Source organism: Salmo salar, chromosome ssa06 (genome assembly GCF_905237065.1).
Source record: "Salmo salar chromosome ssa06, Ssal_v3.1, whole genome shotgun sequence".
Classification (NCBI taxonomy): domain Eukaryota; kingdom Metazoa; phylum Chordata; class Actinopteri; order Salmoniformes; family Salmonidae; genus Salmo; species Salmo salar.
The window spans coordinates 74,702,036-74,728,396 of NC_059447.1; the positions used below are offsets into that span (position 1 = coordinate 74,702,036).

General features: G+C 46.4%; 1 protein-coding gene across 2 annotated transcripts; it reads right to left on the reverse strand.

Moving 5' to 3' along the window:
* Positions 1-1,214: 1,214 nt before the first annotated feature.
* Positions 1,215-24,502, reverse strand: LOC106608053 (fermitin family homolog 1). Of its 2 annotated transcripts, XM_014205729.2 has the most exons (15): positions 24,381-24,502; positions 15,874-16,032; positions 13,231-13,464; positions 12,546-12,686; positions 11,523-11,709; positions 11,258-11,360; positions 11,017-11,124; positions 7,682-7,810; positions 7,408-7,457; positions 6,875-7,106; positions 6,679-6,755; positions 6,446-6,587; positions 6,073-6,197; positions 5,647-5,788; positions 1,215-1,962 (listed from the first exon to the last, which is right to left on the reverse strand). In XM_014205729.2, exons 2-15 carry the CDS (start codon positions 16,022-16,024, stop codon positions 1,789-1,791), a joined length of 1,995 nt encoding a protein of 664 aa, XP_014061204.2. In that variant the 5' UTR covers positions 16,025-16,032; positions 24,381-24,502; the 3' UTR covers positions 1,215-1,788. The 2 variants fall into 2 exon arrangements, with proteins under 2 accessions (XP_014061204.2, XP_045576942.1); XM_045720986.1 differs by lacking the exon at positions 15,874-16,032 and having other exon boundaries at positions 24,381-24,493.
* Positions 24,503-26,361: the final 1,859 nt, after the last annotated feature.

Consider the following 26,361-nt stretch of genomic DNA (forward strand, 5'->3'; position numbering starts at 1 on the left):
ATGTTCTGTTATAATCTCCACCCGGCACAGCCAGAAGAGGACTGGCCACCCCTCACAGCCTGGTTCCTCTCTAGGTTTCTTCCTAGGTTTTGGCCTTTCTAGGGAGTTTTTCCTAGCCACCGTGCTTCTATACCTGCATTGCTTGCTGTTTGGGGTTTTAAGCTGGGTTTATGTACAGCACTTTGAGATATCAGCTGATGTAAGAAGGGCTATATAAATACATTTGATTTGATTTAGGTTTCCGTGGCTGTAGTTTCCCACCAGTCACAACTTCAAAGGTGGTCCCATACAACTCCCCTACTGCATTGTCCAGGAAGAACCCCTGCTTCTCAAAGACTGTTTTCCTGGGGTTGCAAGACATGTAAGATCACTTCAATAAACCCAAAGTGAGTCCACTATGATCCACAACACTACACAACTGCAAATATGTCATCCAACTTCAAGCTGGCATCATGACATTCTCTTCTACAAATGAATGTTAAGTTACCTGGCTGAGTATCCTACTCCTAGTTTTCTAGAAAGCAATGACGGCAAGAGTGCAATACTAATCAACAAGGCATAGCTTGCATGTTAGAAGTGCAGGCAAATGTTTGACCTGACTGTCAAGCATTGTTAGCTAATGCAAACCAATAGATAGTGTGATTGTGCATGAGCACAGTCGTGAAACGACACATTTTTTATTTTGAATCCGCACAGCTTTGTAGATGTCTCCCCGTTTCAGTACAACGCAGTCACCCTCATTCACTCTGTGCTGGGAGTCATCGTCTTCATTGTCCGTCATTAGAAAGCTTGTCTTCTGGCTTGATAGCCAGCTGAATAGTAAATTCGACTTTTGACCCAATAATATGAGTTTTTAATCACTAAAGATAACAGTAAAGTACTGAAATCAAGTATTTTTTGGAGGTCGCCTATGGAATTATCTAACCCACGTGCTAGCTTGCGTTTCCTTAGCATTCAGGACGATTAGTCAATAGCAGAAAAATCAATCACTCACCGTCCTCGGCTCTGATTGGCTTATTTGCTGTTTGTAAAGCGTATCCTCTAATGGTAGAGAAATTATAGGATTTTCAAGGTTCTGATAGGTAACTCTGAGAGCACAGAGGGAAAATCTCACATGGGGTTAAAACTGATCTAAAGGCTGGAAAGACAGTTCTATGGGGACATGTCATGAATTGCTCCCAGGGAATCACCATTACAGAGAAAACTGACCAAAACATGTTTCTCAAGTTTATTTCACTGCATCTCAGTCAGCAGAAACTCCAGTGTTTTCTCTGAAAATAAATGTCTCGTTCAACACAATAATAAACCACCACCAGAACTATCTCATAAATATATTTTGGACTTGTAATAAAATTGCAAAAGTTACATTCTAAAACATCATACAAGTAATATGTATAAAACAGGGCAATGAACGTATATTGATTGTGAAAGTAGCCTACAACATTGAATTCAAAGACTGGGCTACACAAAGTCAAATAAGTGACAAGATGTACAGCCCATGTGCTGAATGAATTGCTGTCTCTGCAGATGGACCATGCAATCAAAGCAGTAGGCCAGGCCTAACCGTCAGACAAAGTGGCCTTGTAGAGATGGTCTACCCATCCTGTAGAGATGGTCTACCCATCCTGTAGAGATGGTCTCGGGATGAAATATAGTGACAAAGACGTTCGACTTTTCTCTGCAATTTACAATATGAACAAATAATTGATGTAGTTTGCAAAACCATATCAACAATGCATTTCAATTATTTCTTGCCAGCAGCACTAAGTGAAAGCTGATGTCCCGGGTTCATTCCTGTCCTCCAGTGAGTTTGTGGAAGAGTTCCTCATCCAGTGTCTCGTTCTGGTCTTTGGAGCGTGTTGAGAGGAAGATGTAACCTCCTATGTATTCATGGATCACCTTACAGTCACAGCTCACACAGGAGAAGGCTATCGACACATTCTGGTCAAAATCTATGGCCACCTGAAGACATTAAACAGTATGGATTAATATTGATTCATGTACTTTATAGATATAGTACCTTGCAAAAGTATTCATAACGCTTGGATTTCTTCACATTTTATTGTGTTACAAAGTGGGATTAAAATATATTTGTCATTTTATGTCAACAATCTACACAAAATACTCTGTAGTGTCAAAGTGGAAGAACATTTGTAATATTTTATATATATATATAAATTAAATGTAGTCGTTGCATAAGTATTCAACTCCCCGGGTCGATACATGTTAGAAACACCTTTGGCAGTGATTACAGCTGTGAGTCTTCTTGGGTAAGTCTCTAAGAGCTTTCCACACCTCCAGCCGTGGCCAAAAGTTTTGAGAATGACACAAATATACATTTTCACAAAGTCTGCTGCATCAGTTTGTATGATGGCAATTTGCATATAATCCAGAATGTTATGAAGAGTGATCAGATGAATTGCAATTAATTGCAATGTCCCTCTTTGCCATGCAAATTAACTGAATCCCCCAAAAACATTTCCACTGCATTTCAGCCCTGCCACAAAAGGACCTGCGACATCACGTCAGTGATTCTCTCGTTAACACAGGTGTGATTGTTGACGAAGACAAGGCTGGAGATCACTCTGTCATGCTGATTGAGTTCAAATAACAGACTGGAAGCTTCAAAAGGAGGGTGGTGCTTGGAATCATTGTTCTTCCTCTGTCAATCATGGTTACCTGCAAGTATAACAGTATAGCTTCCGTCCCTCTCCTCGCCCCAACCTGGGCTTAAACCAGGGACCCTCTGCACACATCAACAACTGACACCCACGAAGCATCGTTACCCATCGCGCCACAAAAGCCACGGCCCTTGCAGAGCAAGGGGAACAACTACTTCAGGTCTCAGAGCGAGGGACGTCACCCGATTGAAACGCTATTAGCGCGCACCACCGCTAACTAACTAGCCATTTCACATTGGTTACACAAGGAAACACGTGCCATCATCATTGCTTTGCATAAAAAGGGCTTCACAGGCAAGGATATTGCTGCCAGTAAGATCAACCATTTATCGGATCATCAAGAACTTCAAGGAGAGAGGTTCAATTGTTGTGAAGAAGGCTTCAGGGCGCCCAAGAAAGTCCAGCAAGCGCCAGGACCGTCTCCTAAAGTTGATTCAGCTGCGGGATCAGGGCACCAACAGTACAGAGCTTGCTCAGGAATGGCAGCAGGCAGGTGTGAGTGCATCTGCATTCACAGTAAAGCGAAGACTTGGGAGGATGGCCTGGTGTGAAGAAGGAGGGGCAAAGAAGCCACTTCTCTCCAGGAAAAACATCAGGGACAGACTGATATTCTGCAAAAGGTACAGGGATTGGACTGCTGAGGACTGGGGTAAAGTCATTTTCTCTGATGAATCCCCTTTCCGATTGTTTGGGGCATCTGGAAAAAAAGCTTGTCCGGAGAAGACAAGGTGAGCGCTACCATCAGTCCTCTGTCATGCCAACACTAAAGCATGCTGAGACCATTCATGTGTGGGTGTAACAGCTGTCGTAGAGAGGGGACCAAAGCGCAACGTGTTGATTGCTCATGATGAATATTTATTTTAACTCAGAACACTAAAGAAAAATTAACAAAGCGAAAACGAAAGCGCACAGTTCTGTCAGGTACATAAACTAAACAGAAGACAACTACCCACAAACACAGGTGAAAAAAAAACCTACTTAAGTATGATCTCCAATTAGAGACAACGAGGACCAGCTGCCTCTAATTGGAGATCATCCCCCCAAAAAACATAGAAAAACACAAAACACCCCCTGTCACGCACTGTACTACTCTACCATAGAAAATAACATCTTACTATGGTCAGAATGGTACCAACACATCCTCCGAGAGCAACTTCTCCCAACCATCCAGGAACAGTTTGGTGACGAATAATGCCTTTTACAGCATGATGGAGCACCTTGCCATAAGGCAAAAGTGATAACTAAGTGGTTTGGGGATCAAAACATCGATATTTTGGTTGAATGGCCAGGAAACTCCCCAGACCTTAATCACATTGAGAACTTGTGGTCAATCCTCAAGAGGCGGGTGGACAAACAAAAACCCACAAATTCTGACAAACTCCAAGCATTGATTATGCAAGAATGGGCTGCCATCAGTCAGGATGTGGCCCAGAAGTTAATTGACAGCATGCCAGGGCGGATTGCAGAGGTCTTCAAAAGAAGGGTCAACACTGCAAATATTGACTCTGCATCAACTTCATGTAATTGTCAATAAAAGCCTTTGACACTTAAGAAATGCTTGTAATTATACTTCAGTATTCCATAGTAACATCTGACAAAAATATCTAAAGACACTGAAGCAGCAAACTTTGTGAAATTTAATATTTGGGTCATTCTCAAAACTTTTGGCCACGACTGTAGATTCATAATTCTTCAAGCTCTGTCAAGATGTTTGGGACCATGGCTAGACACCAATTTCCAGTCTTGCCAGATTTACAAGCAGATTTAAGTCCAAACTGTAACTCGGCCACTCAGGAACATTCACTGGCTTCTTGGTAAACAACTCCAGTGTTGTTTTGGCCTTGTGTTGTAGGTTATTATCCTGCTGAAAGGTGAATTCCTCTCCCAGTGTCTGGTGTAAAGCAGACTGAAGCAGGTTTTCCTCTAGGATTTTGCCTGTGCTTAGCTCCATTCCATTTATTTTTATCCTGAAGAATTCCCCAGTATTTGCCAATGTCAAGCATACCCATATCATGATGCATCCACCACCATGCTTGAAAATAAGGAGGCAATTACTCAGTGATGTGTTGTGTTGGATTTGCCCCAAATATAAGGCTTTGCCATGTTTTTTTGTTGCAGTATTTCTTTAGTGCCTTGTTGTAGACAATATGCATGTTTTGGAATATTTTTATTCTGTATATTTGTATTCTTCTTTTCACTCTGGTGGATTCACTACAATGTTGTTAATCCATCCTCTGTTTTCTTCCATTATGGCCATTGAACTCTGTAACTGTTTTAAAATCACCAATGGCCTCATGCTAACATCCCTGAGCAGTTTCCTTCCTGTCCTGCAGCTCAATTCAGAAGAACAACTGTATCTTTGATGTGTCTGGGTGGTTTATGTATAATCCACAACATAATTATTAACTTGACCATAATGCTTAAAGAGATATTCAATGTCTGATTTGTTATTGTCACCCATCTACAAATCACTGCCCTTCTTTATGAGGCTTTCGAAAAGCTCCATGGTCTTTGTAATTGAATCTGTGCTTGAAATTCAAAACTTGCCTGAGGGACCTTAGAGATGTTGTATGTATGGGGGACAAGTGGAAGAGTTAATCATAAAAAAGTCAACTCCTATTATTTAACACAGAGTGAGTCCATGTCATTTTTAACTAATTTAGGCTTGCCTGAACAGAGGGGCTGAATGATTACACAACATCTATATTTTAGTTCTTCATTTTCTCTTCCACTTTGAGATTACAGAGTATTTTAAGTAGATTGTTGGAAAAAAATGACAATCAAATTAATTTTAATCCCACTTTGTAACAAAATAAAATGTGAATACATCTAAGGGGTCTGAATACTTTTGCAAGGCTAAGTATATTTTCAGTAAAAAAATGGTTTCTCTTATTACAAAGACAACTTTTATCCTTGCTTTCTAATCTGTAAAAAGCAATCAATCAATCAATCTAGAGCCATTTACCTGTCTGATCTCCCAGTTGACATTCCACTGTTTCATGTTGGCGAATCTCCAGGTGGTGACAGGCAGGCCAGTGGACATGTCAATACGGATCAGACGGTTATAGGAGATACCCATCAGCTCATTCTTCTTACTGCCTCGGAACCTGGAACGAACACACACACACACACACACACACACACACACACACACACACACACACACACACACACACACACACACACACACACACACACACACACACACACACACACACACACACACACACACACACACACACACACACACCATGATTGTGTGATAAGTAACTTTACCTGGGACCTGAAGATTTACATTAGCTCGCTGAGCTAACGCCTAAGGCTAAGGCGTTATCTCAGCAGGCTAACACAGCCTTGAGGTGTTTGAACCTGGTCGGTCACATTTACGTACCTGACAATGTAGTATTTGATACCAAACTCAGCCAGGGACTGCCAGGCATGGATGAAGCGCATTTTAGCTTCATTGAGAGAGAGACTGGCAATGTTCTGATGGGCCTCCAGGATCCTCGCTGTCAGCTGGACAGCAGACAGGAGTCAGAACAGGGACATTTAGGCTACTTTACACAGACATTATGTCAGTCCTTTAACAAATACTGAGAGGGTAAGAGAATGGAATAGAATGATCTGGACGTCGACAGATTATTGTCCGTCTGAGATTATAAAACCACTGGAGAGCTCTGATGACATCCTCTCCCTGTCTGTGGCTCACAAACACTGAATCATGTTTGATTGATCATCACCCTATATTGCAGATAGACCCCCACCTGTTTAGTCTTGTACCTCTTGGTGTATCTAGGAGAGACAAAGCACTCAGCGTTTATCTCCATGGCGTCCAGGTCTGGAGCAGACTGGGGGGGCGCCAGACTCTTCATCTGCAGGAACGACTGGATGTTCTTCACCTCCGACCTAGACCAATCCCAGTTTCTCCTAGTCAGTTTACAGTCAGAACCCTATTAATGTGGTAAGGCATGGGAAGGATTAAGTAAGAACGTGTGACCTGTAGGAGCTGTAAGCCATGGTCTTGCCCTTGGAGGCCAGAGTACACGCTGCCTTCCACTTGGCATACTGCGTCTCCTGGATAAAAACAGGAATATCATCACAATATGTAAGGGGAACAATGGAGTCATGTTCTTGGTGCCCCCCCCCAAAAAAAATATGATAATAATTTGGTTCAATAACAAATTGCATCTTACGTTGTCACAGAGGATGTAGACCTCACTCATCCCATCAGCCACTGGGAGCAGCAGCTTGATGCCAAACTTCTTGTCCGTCACGTTGACGTCAGGGACCACCTCACATCCTCTGAGATGCAGCTGTTCTATGGGTTCTCCACTAGCTGTCTCTTTGTTCTTGTAGTAGGAGATGGTGGTGTCTTTAAACACGAACCAGTACTCCTTATATGAACGCAATGCCAACCTTTTAGGCCTGGCGTACGAAACAAAACCAAAAAATAAATAAAAACGATTTGAGGAAAAAATGTGAACAGGTTGTGTCCCCACACAGTCACACTGTTGCACGTTGCTGTGTGAACTGTCTGTGTCATGGACTATCTACAGTGTAGCATATTAACCTTTCCTTCTGTAAAGTGTAATGGCATTTTACTTTACGACTTACCATTCTAGGTTTCTAAAACCCATGTTTCCATTTGTTACACAGATAGAGTTACAGTATACAGTACCCTATTAATGTGTGTTTCTGGCCATATACAGGGGCCTTTAGGATTCACCTGAACAGCTTAAGGGAGTCTGCCAGCTTTGGAACGTCTGTGATGTCTTCCTGGAGGGGGAGGGGGGGGGGGGGAGGTGAGGCAACTGTCAATTATCCTGTGACTTAGTGACATCATCATGTTGAGACATGCAATCGAAGCAGACAACCCATCAACCCTTGCTTAAATACAGGTGTTGCACCCTCTGAAACTGTTGAAAACATACACACTTGTTTATCATTTATACTGTATGTAAAGAATATGAATCGTTTATATTAATAAAAACTCCACTTACCAATATTCTGTCTGTTTTTCCTCCAAGTGTGACCTCTAGATTGGATAAGGCAGCCTCTACTTCATCTATCTCCGGTTCATTGGAGAAGTCCAGAGGTTCCGTGGACATGGTCATCTTACATATGTGATACTGAAACAATATTAACATAATCATTAATAATCATCACATAATGATGGGAATTGGGGGATATATCATACTAACAGCAACAGGAGATTGTACAATAAACAGTAGATAAGAATACAATACACAGTAAATAAGAGTACAATACATAGTAGATAAGAATACAATATATAGTAGATAAGAATACAATACACAGCAGATAAGAATACAATACACAGTAGATAAGAGTACAATAAACAGTAGATAAGAATACAATAAACAGTAGATAAGAATACAATACACAGTAAATAAGAGTACAATAAACAGTAGATAAGAATACAATAAACCGTAGATAAGAATACAATAAACAGTAGATAATAATACAATACACAGTAGATAAAAATACAATACACAGTAGATAAGAATACAATACACAGTAGATAAGAATACAATACACAGTAGATAAGAATACAATAAACGCTAGATAAGAATACAATACACAGTAGATAAGAATACAATTGTCACGTCCTGACCAGTATAAGGGGTTATTGGTTATTGTAGTTTGGTCAGGACGTGGCAGGGGGTATTTGTTTTATGTGGTTCGGGGTTTAATGGGATATGTATTTATGTAAGAGGGGTGTTTGATTTATGTGTTCCGGGGTTTTTGGATAATGTTCTTGTTTTGTATTTCTATGTTTTTCTATATTGTGTATTTCTTTGTTGGCCTGGTATGGCTCTCAATCAGGAACAGCTGTACATTGTTGTTGCTGATCAAGAGTCATACTTAAGTAGCCCTGTTTTCACCTGTCCCTTTGTGGGAAGTTGTTGTTGTACTGCTGTGTGTTAGCCTGCAACACTGTTCGTTCGATCGTTTTCTTGTTTTGTTTGTTACGTGTTCTATTAAAGTTAAGATGAGCACTCATCCCGCTGCGCCTTGGTCCATGATGTACGACAACCGTTACAGAACTTCCCACCACCAACGGACCAAGCAGCGGGCCCAGGAAGAGGAAGGATCCTGGGCCAGGGAGAGAAGGGAGTGGCGGGCATTTTGGACATGGGAGGAGGTAATGGCAGGGGACAAGACCCTGCCATGGAAACAGGTGGAGACAGCGAGGGAGGAACGGCGAAAGTGGAGCGAAGAGCGGGCCCAACGTAGGATGCATGAGAGGCAGCCCCAATAAAAAAAATTGGGGGGCACACGGACAGATCGGTGGAGCCGAGGATGGAACCAGAGCCAGTCGGGGTGAAATTGGAGGTGAGCGAAGCAGAGACTGTAAAGGAGTTGATGGGAAAATTGGAGGAGAAAACTATGATTGATGTCACCTGAGTCAGCTCTCCATACTTGTCCTGAGGTGCGTGCTAGCCATCTGGTGAAGATAGTACCAGGCCCACGCACCAGGCCTCCAGTGCGTCAGCCCAGTCCAGCTCGTCCTACTCCTGCTCCTCGCACTGGTCCTGAGGTGCGTGTACCCAGTCTGGCATATCCAAAGCCAGCACCACGCACCAGGCTTCCAGTGCGTCAGCCCAGTCCAACTCGTCCTGTTCCTGCTCCCCGCACTAGCCTTGGGGTGCGTGTATCCAGTCTGGCATCTCCAGTACCAGCCCCACGTAACAGGCCTCCAGTGCGTCAGCCCAGTCCAACTCGTCCTGTTCCTGCTCCCCGCACTAGCCTCGGGGTGCGTGTATCCAGTCTGGTACCTCCACTACCAGCCCCACGCATCAGGCTTTCAGTGCGCAGTCCCCGTCCAGAGCGTCCGACGACAGTGCCCCGTCCAGAGCGTCCGACGACAGTGCCCCGTCCAGAGACGGCCCACAGTCCGGAAGCGAGTGAGACGGCCCACAGTCCGGAAGCGAGTGAGACGGCCTACAGTCCGGAACCGAGTGAGACGCTCTACAGTCCGGAGCTCCCAGAATCGTCCTTCTGCCTGAGGTCTACAGCGAAGTGCTTCAGCCCGAGGTCTACAGCAACGTGCCTCAGCCAGAGGTATTCAGCAGGGGTGGACAGGTTAGGTGGTGGACTAAGGCCAGAGCCTGAGCCACCTCCACAGTAGGAGGATTGGGGGGGGGGGTGTAGCACGGGAACCGTCGGTGACGGCAGCCACCCTCCCTTCCCTCCCTTTAGTTTGGGGGGTTTATTTTGTGTTTAGTTTTGTGAGGTGCATCCGGGGTCTGCACCTTTGGGGGGGGGGTACTGTCACGTCCTGACCAGTATAAGGGGTTATTGGTTATTGTAGTTTTGTCAGGACGTGGCAGGGGGTATTTGTTTTATGTGGTTCGGGGTTTAATGGGATATGTATTTATGTAGGAGGGGTGTTTGATTTATGTGTTCCGGGGTTTTTGGATAAAGTTCTTGTTTTGTATTTCTATGTTTTTCTATGTTGTGTATTTCTTTGTTGGCCTGGTATGGCTCTCAATCAGGAACAGCTGTCCATCGTTGTTGCTGATTGAGAGTCATACTTAAATAGCCCTGTTTTCACCTGTCCCTTTGTGGGAAGTTGTTGTTGTACTGCTGTGTGTTAGCCTGCAATACTGTTCGTTCGATCGTTTTCTTGTTTTGTTTGTTACGTGTTCTATTAAAGTTAAGATGAGCACTCAACCCGCTGCGCCTTGGTCCATGATGTACGACGACCGTTACAACAATACACGGTAGATAAGACTACAATACACGGTAGATAAGACTACAATACACGGTAGATAAGACTACAATACACGGTAGATAAGACTACAATACACGGTAGATAAGACTACAATACACGGTAGATAAGACTACAATACACGGTAGATAAGACTACAATACACGGTAGATAAGACAAGTTTGAAAACCTAAATATACCCAGTCTTTAGCTGTGTAAAAGGCAGGTCTGAACCCAGAAACAGTTTTTAGTTCAACACTTGAGGCCAGACGATGACACAAGACTGGGAGAAGACAGAGAGAGCCTTGTGATTCCAGTAACTATGCAGTTGAGAGCAATAACCATCTCAGGGATTTAATCATTTTTATAGATCAGTTGAGAATAAATCGGTCAGAGATGAAGAACAGTTAAAATTCAATATGTTTTTCACTTAATACTTTTATGTAATTTATATTTTCTCACCCAGAGGAGTTCAGGAGGATAACCAGACTGCCTCCTGTGGGATTGTCCTCTTTCCCATCATGCCTCCTTTGGGACTGAGACACCAAACCAGATGGATAATAGTGTGTGGGTGTGTGCGCACGCGCGTGTATGTGTGTGTACCTGTAAGGAGGCGAACATGAGCATCTCCTCCTCAGTGCAGTTGATCTCCTCCAGTAGGATGGACCAGCGAGCCTGTTCATACAGCTGGGTTATCCTCACAGCATCATACTGAAACACACATCAATAAATCAGTCAATGTTATGGTTAGAGGTGGTGTTATGGTTAGTTAGTCTCACCTTCGGGTTGAGGTTCAGTGTTATTCAAACACTCCCTTAGGTTTAAGGTTAGGGGTTAGTGTTACCTTTGGGTTGAGGTCGAAGAAGCAGTGGTATTTGAAGCGTAGCTGCAGTCTGTCATGTTCTCCGATGCCCTGTTCCATCAAGGAGCGGGAGGAGTCCAGCCACCTGTCAATCACATCAGCAGCCTATCACAGTAAACCAGGAAGTGTTCAGGGAAGAAACAGAGAACTGCCCTCCAGCATAGCAAAGCCAACAACTAGTAACTCTTCTACCTGTACAGCCATAGTCTGGTTCATCTCAAGGTTTTTGTTTCTGAGTAACTCTTACCCTGCGTTGATGATGGCTTTGTCCACCATGGACAACTGCTGGTACATCTTGGCCAGCTCTGCAGGGGGCAGGTTGGGCTGGCTGGAGGTCAGGGGGTTGTCCCCAAACCATAAGCTGGTGGCCGAGGCTGGAGTCCCGTTCTCTGGGTCATAAGTGGGCACCATGGTCTTACTGTACAAGGGACTGCCTGGAGGGGTCAGGTGGAGGAGGAGACACAGTTCAGGGACCATATTCATAATGAGAGTGCTGATCTAGAATCAGTTCTGCCTTTTAGATCATAACGAATAAGATTATATCAAGGGGACCTGATCCTGGACCAGCAGCATTATGGGAGAAATGGGCCGGTCTTCATTTGTTATACTCCTTTGAAATTGTTCAGAACTACAGTCAAAATGAGGCTGATTTTATGAGTTGGAATCAGTCAGCTGCTCTATACTGTAGCTAATCAAACAGACTCAGAAAGTGCGTGTGTCTGCGTTTCAGCCTTGAGAACATTGCAGCGTACTGTACTATTCTTTCAGATATCCGTCATGATCGCTCTATTCTTTTAGATCCTCAGAATTATCCATTGTCCATTCCTTCTTAGATTGTTTCAGAAGTCTACAGAAGCCACCATGTGGGCTGAGTCTGGTGGTGTGAGACATACAAGTCAGAAATGATCCACTTTGAGTTAGCCTGAGGTTCTAAACCTTGACTGTGTTGCCATGGTGATGAATGAAATCCCTTCACAGCATGATTGAAGATGAACTTCGAGATATGAGGAAAGTTTACGCCAGGCTAACTTCACCATGCGGATAACTTAGCCTGAGGGCCTGATGGTTTCTGTAATTCAATAAAGGTATATTGACAGAGAGACAACAACAATGGGGTTGGGTAAAGCAGAAACAGGCAGTCACCTAGGATATGGCTAACTTGGTTGAAAAGTCTTTACATGAAAACAGACGGGAAGAATCTGACCGTCTACTGAAAATATCCATGTCTAATAACATGATTAACACATGATTCTAACTCTGCTTCTCTCACCTGTTCCCCCAGAGCCTCCATTGAAGATGTCCATGTCTAAGATTTCTTCCAGCGCTGGGTTCTTGTCTTTCTTCATCTTCTTCTTCTTGGGCAGGTCATCTGGAGGCTTCAGCAGGGACAGCTCCTCTGGCCTCCTGATGTCTAGAGGAGAGAGAGGACGTCAAGGAGAGTTCCTGCCTCTAAACCCTACACCCTAGCCCCTAGACCAGTGGTTCTCAAATGTATCCTCGGGGACCCCCAGACGTTTCCCAATTTTGTTGTAGAGCTGAACTAGCTCACCCAATTCATCTATTCAAGGGCTTGATGATTAGTTAACAAGTTGAATAAGGTGTGCTGGCTCTGGAATAGATAAATGCATGGAAGGGCCGGCTGTCTCCAAAGAGAGGTTTGAGAATCACTTCCTTAGACCCCTAAACCCCAAATCCTTTTACCTAGATTTAAATCCCTAACCATTAGGTCCTAGCCCCTACACCCCTCAGTCCCGGTGAAGATGTGAGAAGCCTGGAGAAGTATAAACAATATGACAAACATTTTCCTTGCCACCAATCAGTATTGGGAACTCGACTATATTAAACACTGATCCAATCCTTTCAGATCTACAGTACACTAGTGCAAAGGGACTAGTGCTTAGGGACTAGGGGCTAGGGGGTGAGGATAGGGCCTCATACCCGGGTAGGGTACTCACTGAGTGCTCTGCAGATCTTTACGACGGTCTTGAAGACGACGGCAGAGTAGCTGACGGTGAGTTTGACCGTTTTCATGTTGGGCAGCTGCAGGCACAGGGGTTTGTGCTGGGGAGTGTATCGTAGGTCAGCGTCTGTCTGGACACCATACTTGTCCAGGGTCCAGTGGGTCTTCAGCAGCCAACAGCTCCTCTGCTCCCACCACAGAGCATGGTCTGACCAGTCCTGAGGGGCCTCTGACGGAGAGATGGAGATGGGGGAAAGAGAGAAAGAGAGGATTTATGGTTTAAGGCACAAACATTGCCATTAAACATGTACAGCTGAATGTATTATCCTCAATTAAAACCGATATTCTCTCGTCTAATAACTTGACAATTTCACCATGGATTATATGTAGGTTTCTAACTATACAAGAAATCTTCTGTGCAAAAGTTCACTCCAAACAAACCACCTGCAACAGGCATAAAAAGTCCTCACAGGAAGCAGAGGGGTTAGGCTTGATGATTGTGAATGACATCATGTTGTGGCATTATCATGGCTAAACCCAGACCCCCGCTGTGCCGCTCCAGTCTGATGACTGACCATTGAGGTTGGAAGTGTACATACACTTAGGTTGGAGTCATTAAAACCCGTTTTCAACCACTTTCTTGTTAACAAACTATAGTTTTGGCAAGTCGGTTAGGACATCTACTTTGTGCATGACATTTTTCCAACAATTGTTTACAGACAGATTATTTCACTTATATTTCCCTGTATCACAATTCCAGTGGGTCAGAAGTTTACATACACTAAGTTGACTGTGCCTTTAAACAGCTTGGAAAATTCCAGAAAATGATGTCAAGGCTTTAGAAGCTTCTGATAGGCTAATTGACAGAATTTGAGTCAATTGGAGGTGTACCTGTGGATGTATTTCAATGGCTACCTTCAAACTTAGTGCCTCTTTGCTTGACATCATGGGAAAATCTAAATAAATCAGCCAAGACCTCAGAAGAAAACTTGTAGACCTCCACAAGTCTAGTTCATCCTTGGGAGCAATTTCCAAACACCTAAGGGTACCACATTTATCTGTACAAACAATAGCATGCAAGTGTAAACACCATGGGACCAAGGAGCAGTCATACCGCTCAGGAAGGAGATGCGTTCTGTCTCATAGAGATGAACGTACTTTGGTGAGAAAAGTGCAAATCAATCCCAGAACAATAGCAAAGGACCTTGTGAAGATGCTGGAGGAAACAGGTACAAAAGTATCTATATCCACAGTAAAACGAGTCCTATATCGACATAACCTGAAAGGCCGCTCAGCAAGGAAGAAGCCACTGCTCCAAAACTGCCATAAAAAAGCCAGACTACAGTTTGCAACTGCACATGGGGACAAAGATCATACTTTTTGGAGAAATGTCCTCTGGCCTGATGAAACAAAAATAGAACTGTTTGGCCATAATGACCATCGTTATGTTTGGAGGAAAAAGGGGGAGGCTTGCAAGCCAAAGAACACCATCCCAACCGTGAAGCACGGGGGTGGCAGCATCATGTTGTGGGGGTGCTTTGCTGCAGGAGGGACTGGTGCACTTCACAAAATAGATGGCATCATGAGGAAGGAAATGGAAATGAGGAAGAAAATGATGTGGATATATTAAAGCAACATCTCAAGACATCAGTCAGGAAGTTAAAGTTTGGTCGCAAATGGGTCTTCCAAATGGACAATGACCCCAAGCATACTTCCAAAGTTGTGGCAAAATGGCTTATGGCCAACAAAGTCAAGGTATTGGAGTGGCCATCACAAAGCCCTGACCTCAATCCTATAGAAAATGTGTGGGCAGAACTGAAAATGCGTGTGCAAGCAAGGAGGCCTGCAAACCTGACTCAGTTACACCAGCTGTGGAAGGCTACCCAAAACGTTTGACCCAAGTTAAACAATTTAAAGGCAATGCTACCAAATACTAATTGAGTGTATGTAAACTTCTGACCCACTGGGAATGTGATGAAAGAAATAAAAGCTGAAATAAATCATTCTCTCTACTATTATTCTCACATTTCACATTCTTAAAATAAAGTGGTGATCCTAACTGACCTAAGACAGGGAATTTTTACTAGGATTAAATGTCAGGAATTGTGAAAAACTGAGTTTAAATGTATTTGGCTAAGGTGTATGTAAACTTCCGACTTCAACTGTATATGGCTTAGTCATATAAAGTACATGTTGTCATACACCCCCTTACCTCCTTGTATCTATGTGAAATAAACCAAGGCTTAGGTCACTTTCATACTGTCTTACACTAGGGGAATTCCATAGTGTCTAATCCTCCTGAATGAAGACAGGGTGTGTCTTAAATCACAACCTATTCTCCATGTAGGACACTCATATTGTAGACGTAATAACTGTCAAAGGTAGCGCACTACACAGAGAATAGGGTGTCGAGATTTCTCCCAGGTGATTAAACATGCGATAAAGTGGTGGACTTCAGCCCCTCTGGCTGTGGTACTGAAGCATTGTGGGAGAACAATACTACTCAGCACTATAGATGAATGTAGGGCAAACAAGGGTGTGTTCTCCAGGCTAGTACTGTGTCTGAGAGAGGGGGAGACAGAGAGAGAGAGAGAGACAGAGAGGGTTGGAAGAGAGAATGAAAGAGAGAGAGACTTACTGATCTTCTCCACCAGTTTGAGCATGAGTCCTCCAATGTGCAGGTCTCCCTTGACTCTGAATTTAAACCTCATACCCTCATCTCCATCTCTCTGGTCCACCTGGACTGACAGCTCCCACGACATGTTGCCATACTCTGCCGTGTTTATCATGACCCTGCCTGGAGGGCAGGGAGTTTAGGTGAGAGATAGAGGACTTATTAACAATTGTATTTGTGAAAAGTGTTGACTGAAGAGACAGGTCAGCGAAATGGCATGTTCAGTCTCATCTGCAGTACTAACTGACTAAAATATATATAGCACCCTATTCTCTATATAGTAGGGCTGTCCCCAACTAAAACAAATCTTGGTCAACCAAAAGTTGTCTGTTCATCGATTGGTTGAATTTTTTAAATGTGTATTTTTCCATATATAGACACAACATACGTGAAAAAAAATCTACTATATACAGTGCTTTCAGAAAGTATTCAGACCCTGTCACAGTATCTAACGAAGGTGGCGCCCCTCCTCGGTCGAGCGGCGCTCGGCGGTCGTCGTCGCCGGCCTATTAGCTGCCACCGATCGTTGTTTCTGTGTCTTTTGGTTTTGTCTGTCTGTCTGTCTATCTCGCACCTGTTTTGTGTTTGTCATTAGTGGGGGGTTATTTAGTGTGTATTTTCAGTTGGGGTTCTCGTGCGGGATTGTTTATTGTCCACTCAGGACAGTTGTGATTGTAAATTGTTATTGTCGATTATTATTGCCGGGCTGCGCCCCGTGCGCTTTTTGTTTCCAGTGCGCTTATTTTGGGAAGGTGTTTTTCCCCTGGCAGACTTCGCCACGCGCCTGGTGCCCTACGGCTATTGCGTGTTACGAATATTATTAAAACACAGTTGCTCCGGCCCTCTGTCTCCTGCTCCTGATTCCACATCTCCACTGGTCCTAGACAGCCGTGACAGAATCCCGCACCCAATATGGAGTCAGCAGGAGCAGAAGCGCCGTCCATGGCTGAGCAGGTCTCTCAACACGCCAGCCTCCTCCACCGCCTAGGCTCGGCCATGGACCAGGTGTTGGCCCGGTTGGAGAACTGGGAGAGAGGTGCTTCCCCAGCTGGACCAGCTCCGGTCCCTCACCCTGCGCCCCTACACACACCCCCTGAAGCGGTCGCCGGTGGTATCCGGATTACTCCTCCCCGGGAGTTCGATGGGACGGCCGCTGGGTGCAAGGGGTTCTTGCTCCAATTGGAACTATACCTGGCGACCGTCCGCCCCCCCCCCCCTTCCGACGAAGAGAGGGTGAGCGTCCTCGTCTCCTGTCTCACGGGTCGAGCCCTGGAATGGGCCAATGCGGTCTAGGATGGCCCAGACTCGGCTCGGGGCGACTACCCTGAGTTCACCCGCCGCTTCCGGGCGGTTTTCGATCATCCCCCCGGAGGGCAGGGCGGCGGGTGAGCGGCTATTCCACTTGAGACAGGAGACGAGGAGCGCTCAGGATTTCGCCCTAGAATTCCGGACACTCGCCGCTGGATCGGGGTGGAACGAGCGGGCCTTGATAGACCACTATAGGTGTAGCCTTCGCGAGGACGTCCGCCGGGAGCTGGCCTGTAGGGACAACGCCTCCACCCTAGACCAACTGGTGGATTTGTCCATTAGACTGGACAACCTGCTGGCTTCCCGGGGACGTTCCAGTCGGGGCCTGTTCGTTCCGCCTCCCAGTCCCCCCGCTCCACAGCCCATGGAGATAGGGGGACTGCGTCGAGGAGGACCGGAGGGGGGGTCTCTCCTGCACCCGATGTGGACGCAGAGGACACACTGTGGACCGGTGCTGGAGTGGTCCCCCCGGGAGTTCGGAGGGCAGGCAGAGCACTACTTCGAACCCCCAGGTGAGTCCGCACCAGCCACACCCAGAGCCCCCTGTCGACCACATGTACACCTCTGTTTGTTTTCCTGATTTTTCCCCTCACTTCCAGTATAAGGCACTAGTCGATTCAGGTGCAGCTGGGAGTTTTATGGACCGTGGGTTAGCGAAGAGGCTAGGGATTCCCCTGGTTCAGCTGGACCACCCCTTCCCTGTGCACGCCCTAGATAGTCGACCGCTAGGGTCAGGCCAAGTAGCCGAGGTCACAGTGCCACTGGTTATGCAGACGTGGGGGGGTCATGAGGAGCGTATCAGCCTGTTCCTCATTGACTCCCCAGCGTTTCCGGTGGTACTGGGAATCCCCTGGCTAGCCACGCACAACCCGCAGATTTCGTGGAGACAGAGGGCTCTTACGGGGTGGTCGAGGGAGTGCTCAGGTAGGTGCATAGGAGTTTCCATCGGTGCGACTACGGTGGAGAGTCCAGACCAAGTCTCCACCGTGCACATTCCCTCAGAGTATGCCGATTTGGCTATCGCCTTCAGTAAGACGAAGGCGACTCTATTACCCCCCCATCGACGAGGGGATTGTGCGATAAACCTCCAGGCCGACGCGGTTCTTCCTAGGAGTCACGTGTATCCTCTGTCTCAGGAGGAGACAGTGGCTATGGATACATACGTCACTGAGTCCTTGAGACAGGGATACATTCGGCCATCTAAGTCCCCCGTCTCCTCGAGTTTTTTTTCGTGAAGAAGAAGGAGGGAGGTCTGCGCCCGTGCATTGACTATAGAGGTCTAAATGCTATCACAGTGGGTTTCAGTTACCCACTACCTCTCATTGCTACGGCAGTGGAGTCATTTCACGGGGCGCGCTTCTTCACGAAATTAGATCTCAGGAGCGCATATAACCTGGTGCGTATCCGAGATGCAGACGAGTGGAAAACCGCATTTAGTACCACATCGGGCCATTATGAGTACCTCGTCATGCCGTATGGGTTAAAGAACGCTCCCGCTGTCTTCCAATCCTTTGTGGACGAGGTCCTTCGGGACATGCTCGGGCAGGGTGTGGTGGTGTACATCGATGACATCCTGATTTGCTCCGCCACACGCGCCGAGCATGTGTCCCTCGTGCGTAAAGTGCTTGGGCGGCTGCTGGAGCATAACCTATACGTCAAGGCTGAGAAATGCGAGTTCTTCAAACGAGCCGTCTCATTTCTAGGATATTGCATTTCCACCTCGGGGGTAGAGGTGGAGTGTGACCGCGTGACGGCTGTGCGTAATTGGCCAACCCCAACCACTGTGAAGGAGGTGCAGCGGTTCTTGGGGTTCGCTAATTATTATCGGAGGTTTATCCGGGGTTTTGGCCAGGTGGCGGCTCCCATTACCTCACTGATGAAGGGGTGGCCGGTGCGGCTACGATGGTCAGCAGAGGCGGACAGAGCTTTCCATTGTCTGAAGGTTCTGTTTACCAATGCACCTGTCCTGGCGCATCCGGACCCCTCCTTGCCATTCATAGTGGAGGTGGACGCGTCCGAGGCTGGGGTAGGAGCTGTGCTATCGCAGCGCTCGGGCGTTCCTCCGAAGCTCCGCCCATGTGCCTTCTTTTCTAAGAAGCTGAGCCCGGCGGAGCGCAACTATGATGTGGGGGACCGGGAGCTGTTAGCCGTGGTCAGGGCTTTGACGGTGTGGAGACATTGGCTTGAGGGGGCACGTCACCCTTTTCTCATCTGGACCGACCACCGTAACCTGGAGTATATTCGGGCAGCGAGGAGGCTTAATCCCCGTCAGGCAAGGTGGGCCATGTTTTTTACGAGGTTTCACTTTACCCTCTCGTACATTCCAGGTTCCCGGAACCGGAAGGCTGACGCACTGTCGCGTCTCTACGACACCGAGGAGCGGACCATCGATCCCACTCCCATACTCCCCGCCTCCTGTCTGGTGGCACCGGTGGTATGGGAGGTGGATGCGGACATCGTGCGGGCGGGTCGGTCAGAACCCACTCCTCCTCAATGTCCCGTGGGCCTGAAATACGTTCCGCTTGGTGTTCGCGATCGCCTGATCCGATGGTCCCACGCTCTACCCTCCTCGGGTCATCCTGGGGTGGAACGGACAGTGCGGGGCCTGAAGGGAAGGTACTGGTGGCCCACCTTGGCTGAGGATGTTCGGCGTTATGTCTCTTCCTGTTCGGTATGCGCTCAGTGCAAGGCTCCTAGGCACCTGCCTCGAGGGAAATTACAGCCCCTCCCCGTTCCACAGCGGCCTTGGTCTCACCTCTCTGTGGATTTCCTCACGGATCTCCCGCCGTCCCAGGGGAATACGGCGATCCTGGTCGTTGTGGACTGGTTCTCTAAGTCCTGCCGTCTGCTCCCTTTGCCCGGTCTTCCTACGGCCCTGCAAACCGCGGAGGCCCTGTTCACCCATGTCTTCCGGCACTATGGGGTGCCCGAGGACATCGTATCTGATCGGGGTCCCCAGTTCACGTCCAGGGTGTGGAGATCGTTTATGGAGAGGCTGGGGGCCTCGGTCAGCTTGACCTCGGGGTTCCACCCCGAGAGTAATGGGCAGGTGGAGCGCATTAACCAGGATGTGGGCAGGTTCCTGCGGTCGTATTGCCGGGACCGGCCAGGGGAGTGGGCGCAGTTCGTGCCATGGGCCGAGATGGCCCAGAACTCTCAGCGCCACTCCTCTACCAACCTATCACCCTTCCAGGTGGCATTGGGGTATCAGCCGGTCCTGGTGCCATGGCAACAGAGCCAGACGGAGGCTCCTGCGGTGGAGGCATGGGTGAAGCGCTCTCAGGAGACCTGGAATGGTGTCCAGGAGTGCCTAAGGAGGGCTGGTGAACGTCACAAGGAGAGCGCTGACCGCTACCGCAGTGACGCCCCGGTGTATAATCCGGGGGACAGAGTCTGGCTCTCGACCCGGAACCTGCCTCTCCGCCTGCCCTGCCGGAAGCTGGGTCCGCGGTTTGTGGGGCCGTTCAAAGTCCTGAGGAGGATAAACGAGGTGTGTTACAGGTTACAACTCCCTTCATATTACCGTATTAACCCCTCGTTTCATGTGTCTCTCCTCAGGCCGGTGGTAGCTGGTCCACTGCAGGACGATGAGGTGCTGGAGGTCCCCCCGCCCCCTCTGGACATCGGGGGGGCCCCGGCGTACACAGTCCGAGCCATCCTGGACTCCCGACGTCGGGTCGGGGGCCTGCAGTACCTCGTGGACTGGGAGGGGTACGGTCCGGAGGAGAGGTGCTGGGTTCCGGCGGCGGACATTCTAGATCCACCTATGCTACAAGAATTCCACCGTCGCCGTCCGGATCGGCCGGCGCCTCGCCCTCCGGGCCGTCCCCGAGGCTGGCGTCGGCGCGCGGCTCAGGGGAGGGGTACTGTCACAGTATCTAACGAAGGTGGCGCCCCCTCCTCGGTCGGGCGGCGCTCGGCGGTCGTCGTCGCCGGCCTATTAGCTGCCACCGATCGTTGTTTCTGTGTCTTTTGGTTTTGTCTGTCTGTCTGTCTATCTCGCACCTGTTTTGTGTTTGTCATTAGTGGGGGGTTATTTAGTGTGTATTTTCAGTTGGGGTTCTCGTGCGGGATTGTTTATTGTCCACTCAGGACAGTTGTGATTGTAAATTGTTATTGTCGATTATTATTGCCGGGCTGCGCCCCGTGCGCTTTTTGTTTCCAGTGCGCTTATTTTGGGAAGGTGTTTTTCCCCTGGCAGACTTCGCCACGCGCCCTGGTGCCCTACGGCTATTGCGTGTTACGAATATTATTAAAACACAGTTGCTCCGGCCCTCTGTCTCCTGCTCCTGATTCCACATCTCCACTGGTCCTAGACAGCTGTGACAGACCCTTTCCCCTTTTGGAAATGTTGTTACGTTACAGCCGTATTCTAAAATTGATTAAATACATTTCCCCCCCATCAATCTACACACAATACCCCATAATGACAAAGCAGAAACAGGTTTTTAGACATTTTATTCAGACCCTTTGCTATGAGACTCGAAATTGAGCTCAGGTGCATCCTGTTTCCATTGATCATCCTTGAGATGTTTCTACTACTTGATTGGAGTCCACCTGTGGTAAATTCAATTGATTGGATATGATTTGGAAAGGCACACACCTGTCTATATAAGGTCCGACAGTTAAGAGTGCATGTCAGAGGAAAAACCAAGCCATGAGGTCGAAGGAATTGTCTGTAGAGCTCCAAGACAGGACTGTGTCGAGGCACAGATCTGGGGAAGGGTACCAAAAAATGTCTGCAGCATTGAAGGTCCCCAAGAACACAATGGCCTCCATCATTCTTAAATGGATGACGTTTGGAACCACCAAGGCTCCTCCTAGAGCTGGCCGCCCTGCCAAACTGAGCAATCGGGGGGTAAGGGCCTTGGTCAGGGAGGTGACCAAGAACCCAATGGTCAATCTGAAAGAGCTCCAGAGTTCCTCTGTGGAGATGGGAGAAACCTTCCAGAAGGGCAAACATCTCTGCAGCACTCCACCAGTCAGGCCTTTATGGTAGAGTGGCTAGACTGAAGCCACTCCTCAGTAAAAGGCACATGACAGCCCGCTTGGAGTTTGCCAAAAGGCACCTAAAGACTCTCAGACCATGAGAAACAAGATTCTCTGGTCTGATGAAACCAACATTGAACTCTTTGGCCTGAATGCCAAGCGTCACGTCTGGAGGAAACCTGACACCATCCCTACAGTGAAACATGGTGGTGGCAGCATTATGCTGTGGGAATGTTTTTCAGCGGCAGGGATTGGGAGACTAGTCAGGATCGAGGGAAAGACGAACGGAGCAAAGTACAGAGAGATCCTTGACGAAAACCTACTCCAGAGTGCTCAGGACCTCAAACTGGGGTGAAGGTTCACCTTCCAACAGGACAATGACCCTAAGCACACAGCCAAGACAACGCAGGAGTGGCTTTGGGACAAGTCTCTGAATGTCTTTGAGTGTCCAATCAAACATTTCTGGAGAGACCTGAAAATAGCTGTGCAGCGATGCTCCCCATCTAATCTGACATAGCTTGCGAGGATCTGCAGAGAAGAATGGGAGAAACTCCCAAAACACAGGTGTGCCAAGCTTGTAGCATCATACACAAGAAGACTCAAGGCTGTAAACCACTGCCTTACATGCTTCAACAAAGTACTGCGTAAAGGGTCAGAATATTTATGTAAATGTGATTTCTGTTTTTTATCATAAATTTGCAAAACAATCTACCTGTTTTTGCTTTGTCATTATGATATATTGTGTAGATTGATGAGCGAAAAAAACTATTCAATTAGAGTAAGGCTGTAGAGTAAAAAAAATTGGAAAAGTCAAGGGGTCTGAATACTTTCTGAATGCACTGTATACAGCAGTTTCTTCAATTCAAAGTGCTCTACATTGTAGTGTTAACGCAGACTGTAACGTAACAAAATGTAGAAACTCAACTTATATATGGGAAAATACAAGTTTTAAAATGTCGACAAATCAATTGGTTGAAAAAACAGACGACTTGGTCGACCAAGTTTTTTTTTAAACCAAGATGCTGCATAGTTATGATATACAGTGTACTTCGCAAATATACCACATTAATATTTAACCCAGATTTCATGTTTGCTTAGCACCAATAGTTTGGTTTCCATGCAGTTGTCGACATATTTTAAAATCTGCATAAAACATATGCGCATTTTCCCTCCAGAGATGTTTCATCAAATGTACTTGTTGCCGGTAAAAGGTTGTGCGCGATGACATTGGGCACATAAAATACCCACGTACCAACTACAAAATACAAGTTAAATTGATTTTCATCCCATTTTCAACTATACTGATGGTTTTCTCACCAAAAAATGTTGCGTTATATAGCGAGTGTGCCCACTGGTAATGGCCCGTGCTCTGCGCACTTATACATGATGAGATTATTATTATGGACGAGCAAGAGTTTTTATTTGCCAAGCATCGATTAACATGTAACCAGAATAAGAACTTCGATATTTATTGGAAAGGATCACCACGCTCATCACCTTGCACTTCCACCACCGTGTAAAGTTAATCATTTATTTCATCTGTAGCCTAATACACCGCATGCTTTTCCGACGTCGTAGTGGGAGCATAATTCATTTTACCGACACAAAAAGATCCCACCTTGTCTAGCATATTTGGAAAGTTTACCGAAAAAGTTTCTGTTTCCATCAGGCCTGTCATTACAATTGTATTACATTTTGTTTTACCGATATCTACTTTACGCACATAAAACGTTTCGTTGGAAACCTGGTTATTAAATAAGTCTTATTTTTATTCGCAGGAGGAAATCTGGAACAAAAAACGTATTTAGCTCTCATAAAACTGTTCTGAGAAACATCTATGGTGAAATATGAATAAAAATATATCCAAGGACTCATATGTCGATTTATAATAGAGTAGGTTAAATTCAGTAGCACATGCCATAACAAATGTGTAATGAAGGCTTACATTATAAACGATAGGCTAGATTGTATACTAGCCCAGTTGTTTCTCAAACCTCCTCGGGACCCCCAGACGTTTCACAATTTTGTTGTAGCCCTGAACTAGCTCACCTGATTGACCTAGTCAAAGGCTCAACTGCGAATGAGCCGCAACCGAAACCTCAGCCATGTGTAGGCTACAATCTCTATTCTCGTGCTAAAACCGTAACAGAACACAGGTATGTTAGAAAACTCACCTTGATAAAAGTTTGAAACCTCTTCTCTCTTTTTTTTCTGTGGTGTGTGGTGCGGTCTTATGCGGTCTGCTGTCCCGTTCGCTCAGGACAGGTACCCGCCCCATACACACAGTTAAGGAAGTAGGCTAGCCTAGAAGTTTCAGCCTTGTCTTGTAAAATGTCTCAGTAGCATGAAGTTCTGCTGTCTGTATTACTCTTAAAACTACCAACAACTACACAACCCCTTCAAATTAGTGGATTCGGCTATTTCACCCACACCCATTGCTGACAAGTGTATAAAATCAAGCACACAGCAATCTCCATAGACAAACATTGGCAGTAGAATGGCCGATACTGAAGAACTCAGTGACTTTCAACGTGGCACCATCAAAGGATGCCACCTTTCCAACAAGTCAGTTCATCACATTTCTGCCCTACTAAAGCTGCCCCGGTCAACTGTAAGCACTGTTATTGTGAAGTGGAAACCTCTAGGAGCAACAAAGGCTCAGTGAAGTGGTAGGCCACAATCAAATTTATTTTAAAGCCCTTTTTACATCAGGCCACACAAGCTCACAGAACGGGACCACCGAGTGCTGAAGCGTGTAAAAATCGTCTGTCCTCGATTGCAACACTCACTACCGTGTCCCAAACTGCCCCTGGAAGCAACATCAGCACAAGAACTGTCAGTCGGGAGCTTCATGAAAAGGGTTTCCATGGCAGAGCAGCCACACACAAGCCTAAGATTACCATGTGCAATGCCAAGCGTCAGCTGGAGTGGTGTAAAGCTCACCGCCATTGGACTCCTGGAGCAGTGGAAATGTCTTCTCTGGAGTGATGAATCACGCTTCACCATCTGGCAATACGAAGGGACGAATCTGTGTTTGGAGGATGCCAGGAAAACGCTACCTGCCCAAATGCATAGTGCCAACTGTAAAGTTTGGTGGAGGAGGAATAATGGTCTGGGGCTGTTTTTCATGGTTCAGGCTCGGCCCCTTAGCTCCAGTGAAGGGAAATCTTAACGCTACAGCATACAATGACATTCTAGACGATTCTGTGCTTCCAACTTTGTGACAACAGTTTGGGGAAAGCCCTTTCCTGTTTCAGCATGATAATGCACCGGTGCACAAAGCAAGGTCCATACAGAAATGGTTTGTTGAGATTGGTGTGGAAGAACTTGACTGGCCTGCCCACAGCCCTGACCTCAACTCCATCTAACACCTTTGGGATGAATTGGAACGACAACTGCGAGCCAGGCCTAATCGCCCAACATCAGTGCCCGACCTCACTAATGCTCTTGTGGCTGATGGAAGAAAGTCCCCGGAGTAATATACCAACATCAAGTGGAAAGCCTTCCCAGAAGAGTGGAGGCTGTTATAGCAGCAAAGGGGGGACTCCTTATTAATGCCCATGATTTTGGAATGAGATGTTCGACGAGCAGGTGTCCACATACTTTTGGCCATAGTGTATTTTATAATCTTGTTTACTTCTCAAAGGCTGACTATAATTTGCAATAGGTGTGAGGAAGAAGCACAGGTAGCCTAACCTACCTATTTAGGCTAGTCTGAGTTTTATGAATCAGACAGTCAGCGCATCTTCCCTTACTTTAATAACATCCTGTCTCCATGTGTAAATCTGTACAGTATGAGTCATAACACTACACTTACAATATGTAATATAGCCTATTTATTGATTGATTGATTGATTGATTGATGTAGTGGCATTACACATCCATTCACAAAACTAAAGTTACTGTCCAACATGTTACGTAAGAATATACACATTTAGAAACTCCAGTCATTGAAACACAGAAGAGTAATTGAATAGTAGGACTACATAGATAATAATGACTCAAGCCTGCCATCCACTGGATACTTGTGGTGGACTGACAGCATACAGGAGTGGCCAATCCTCCTCCTACAGAACTACTGGGGAATGCAGGCTTTTGCTCCTGCCCCCTCTAAAACACCTGATACTACTAATCATCTGCACATTTGGACCGTGA

Excerpts from the sequence above, each read along its gene's own strand:
- LOC106608053 (XM_014205729.2), bottom strand. The coding sequence starts at position 16,024 with ATGATAAACACGGCAGAGTATGGCAACATGTCGTGGGAGCTGTCAGTC. Across the intron at positions 11,361-11,522 it reads AAAGCCATCATCAACGCAGG|GTGGCTGGACTCCTCCCGCT; the intron begins GTAAGAGTTACT and ends TGTGATTGACAG. Across the intron at positions 5,789-6,072 it reads ATCAAATACTACATTGTCAG|GTTCCGAGGCAGTAAGAAGA; the intron begins GTACGTAAATGT and ends TGTTCGTTCCAG.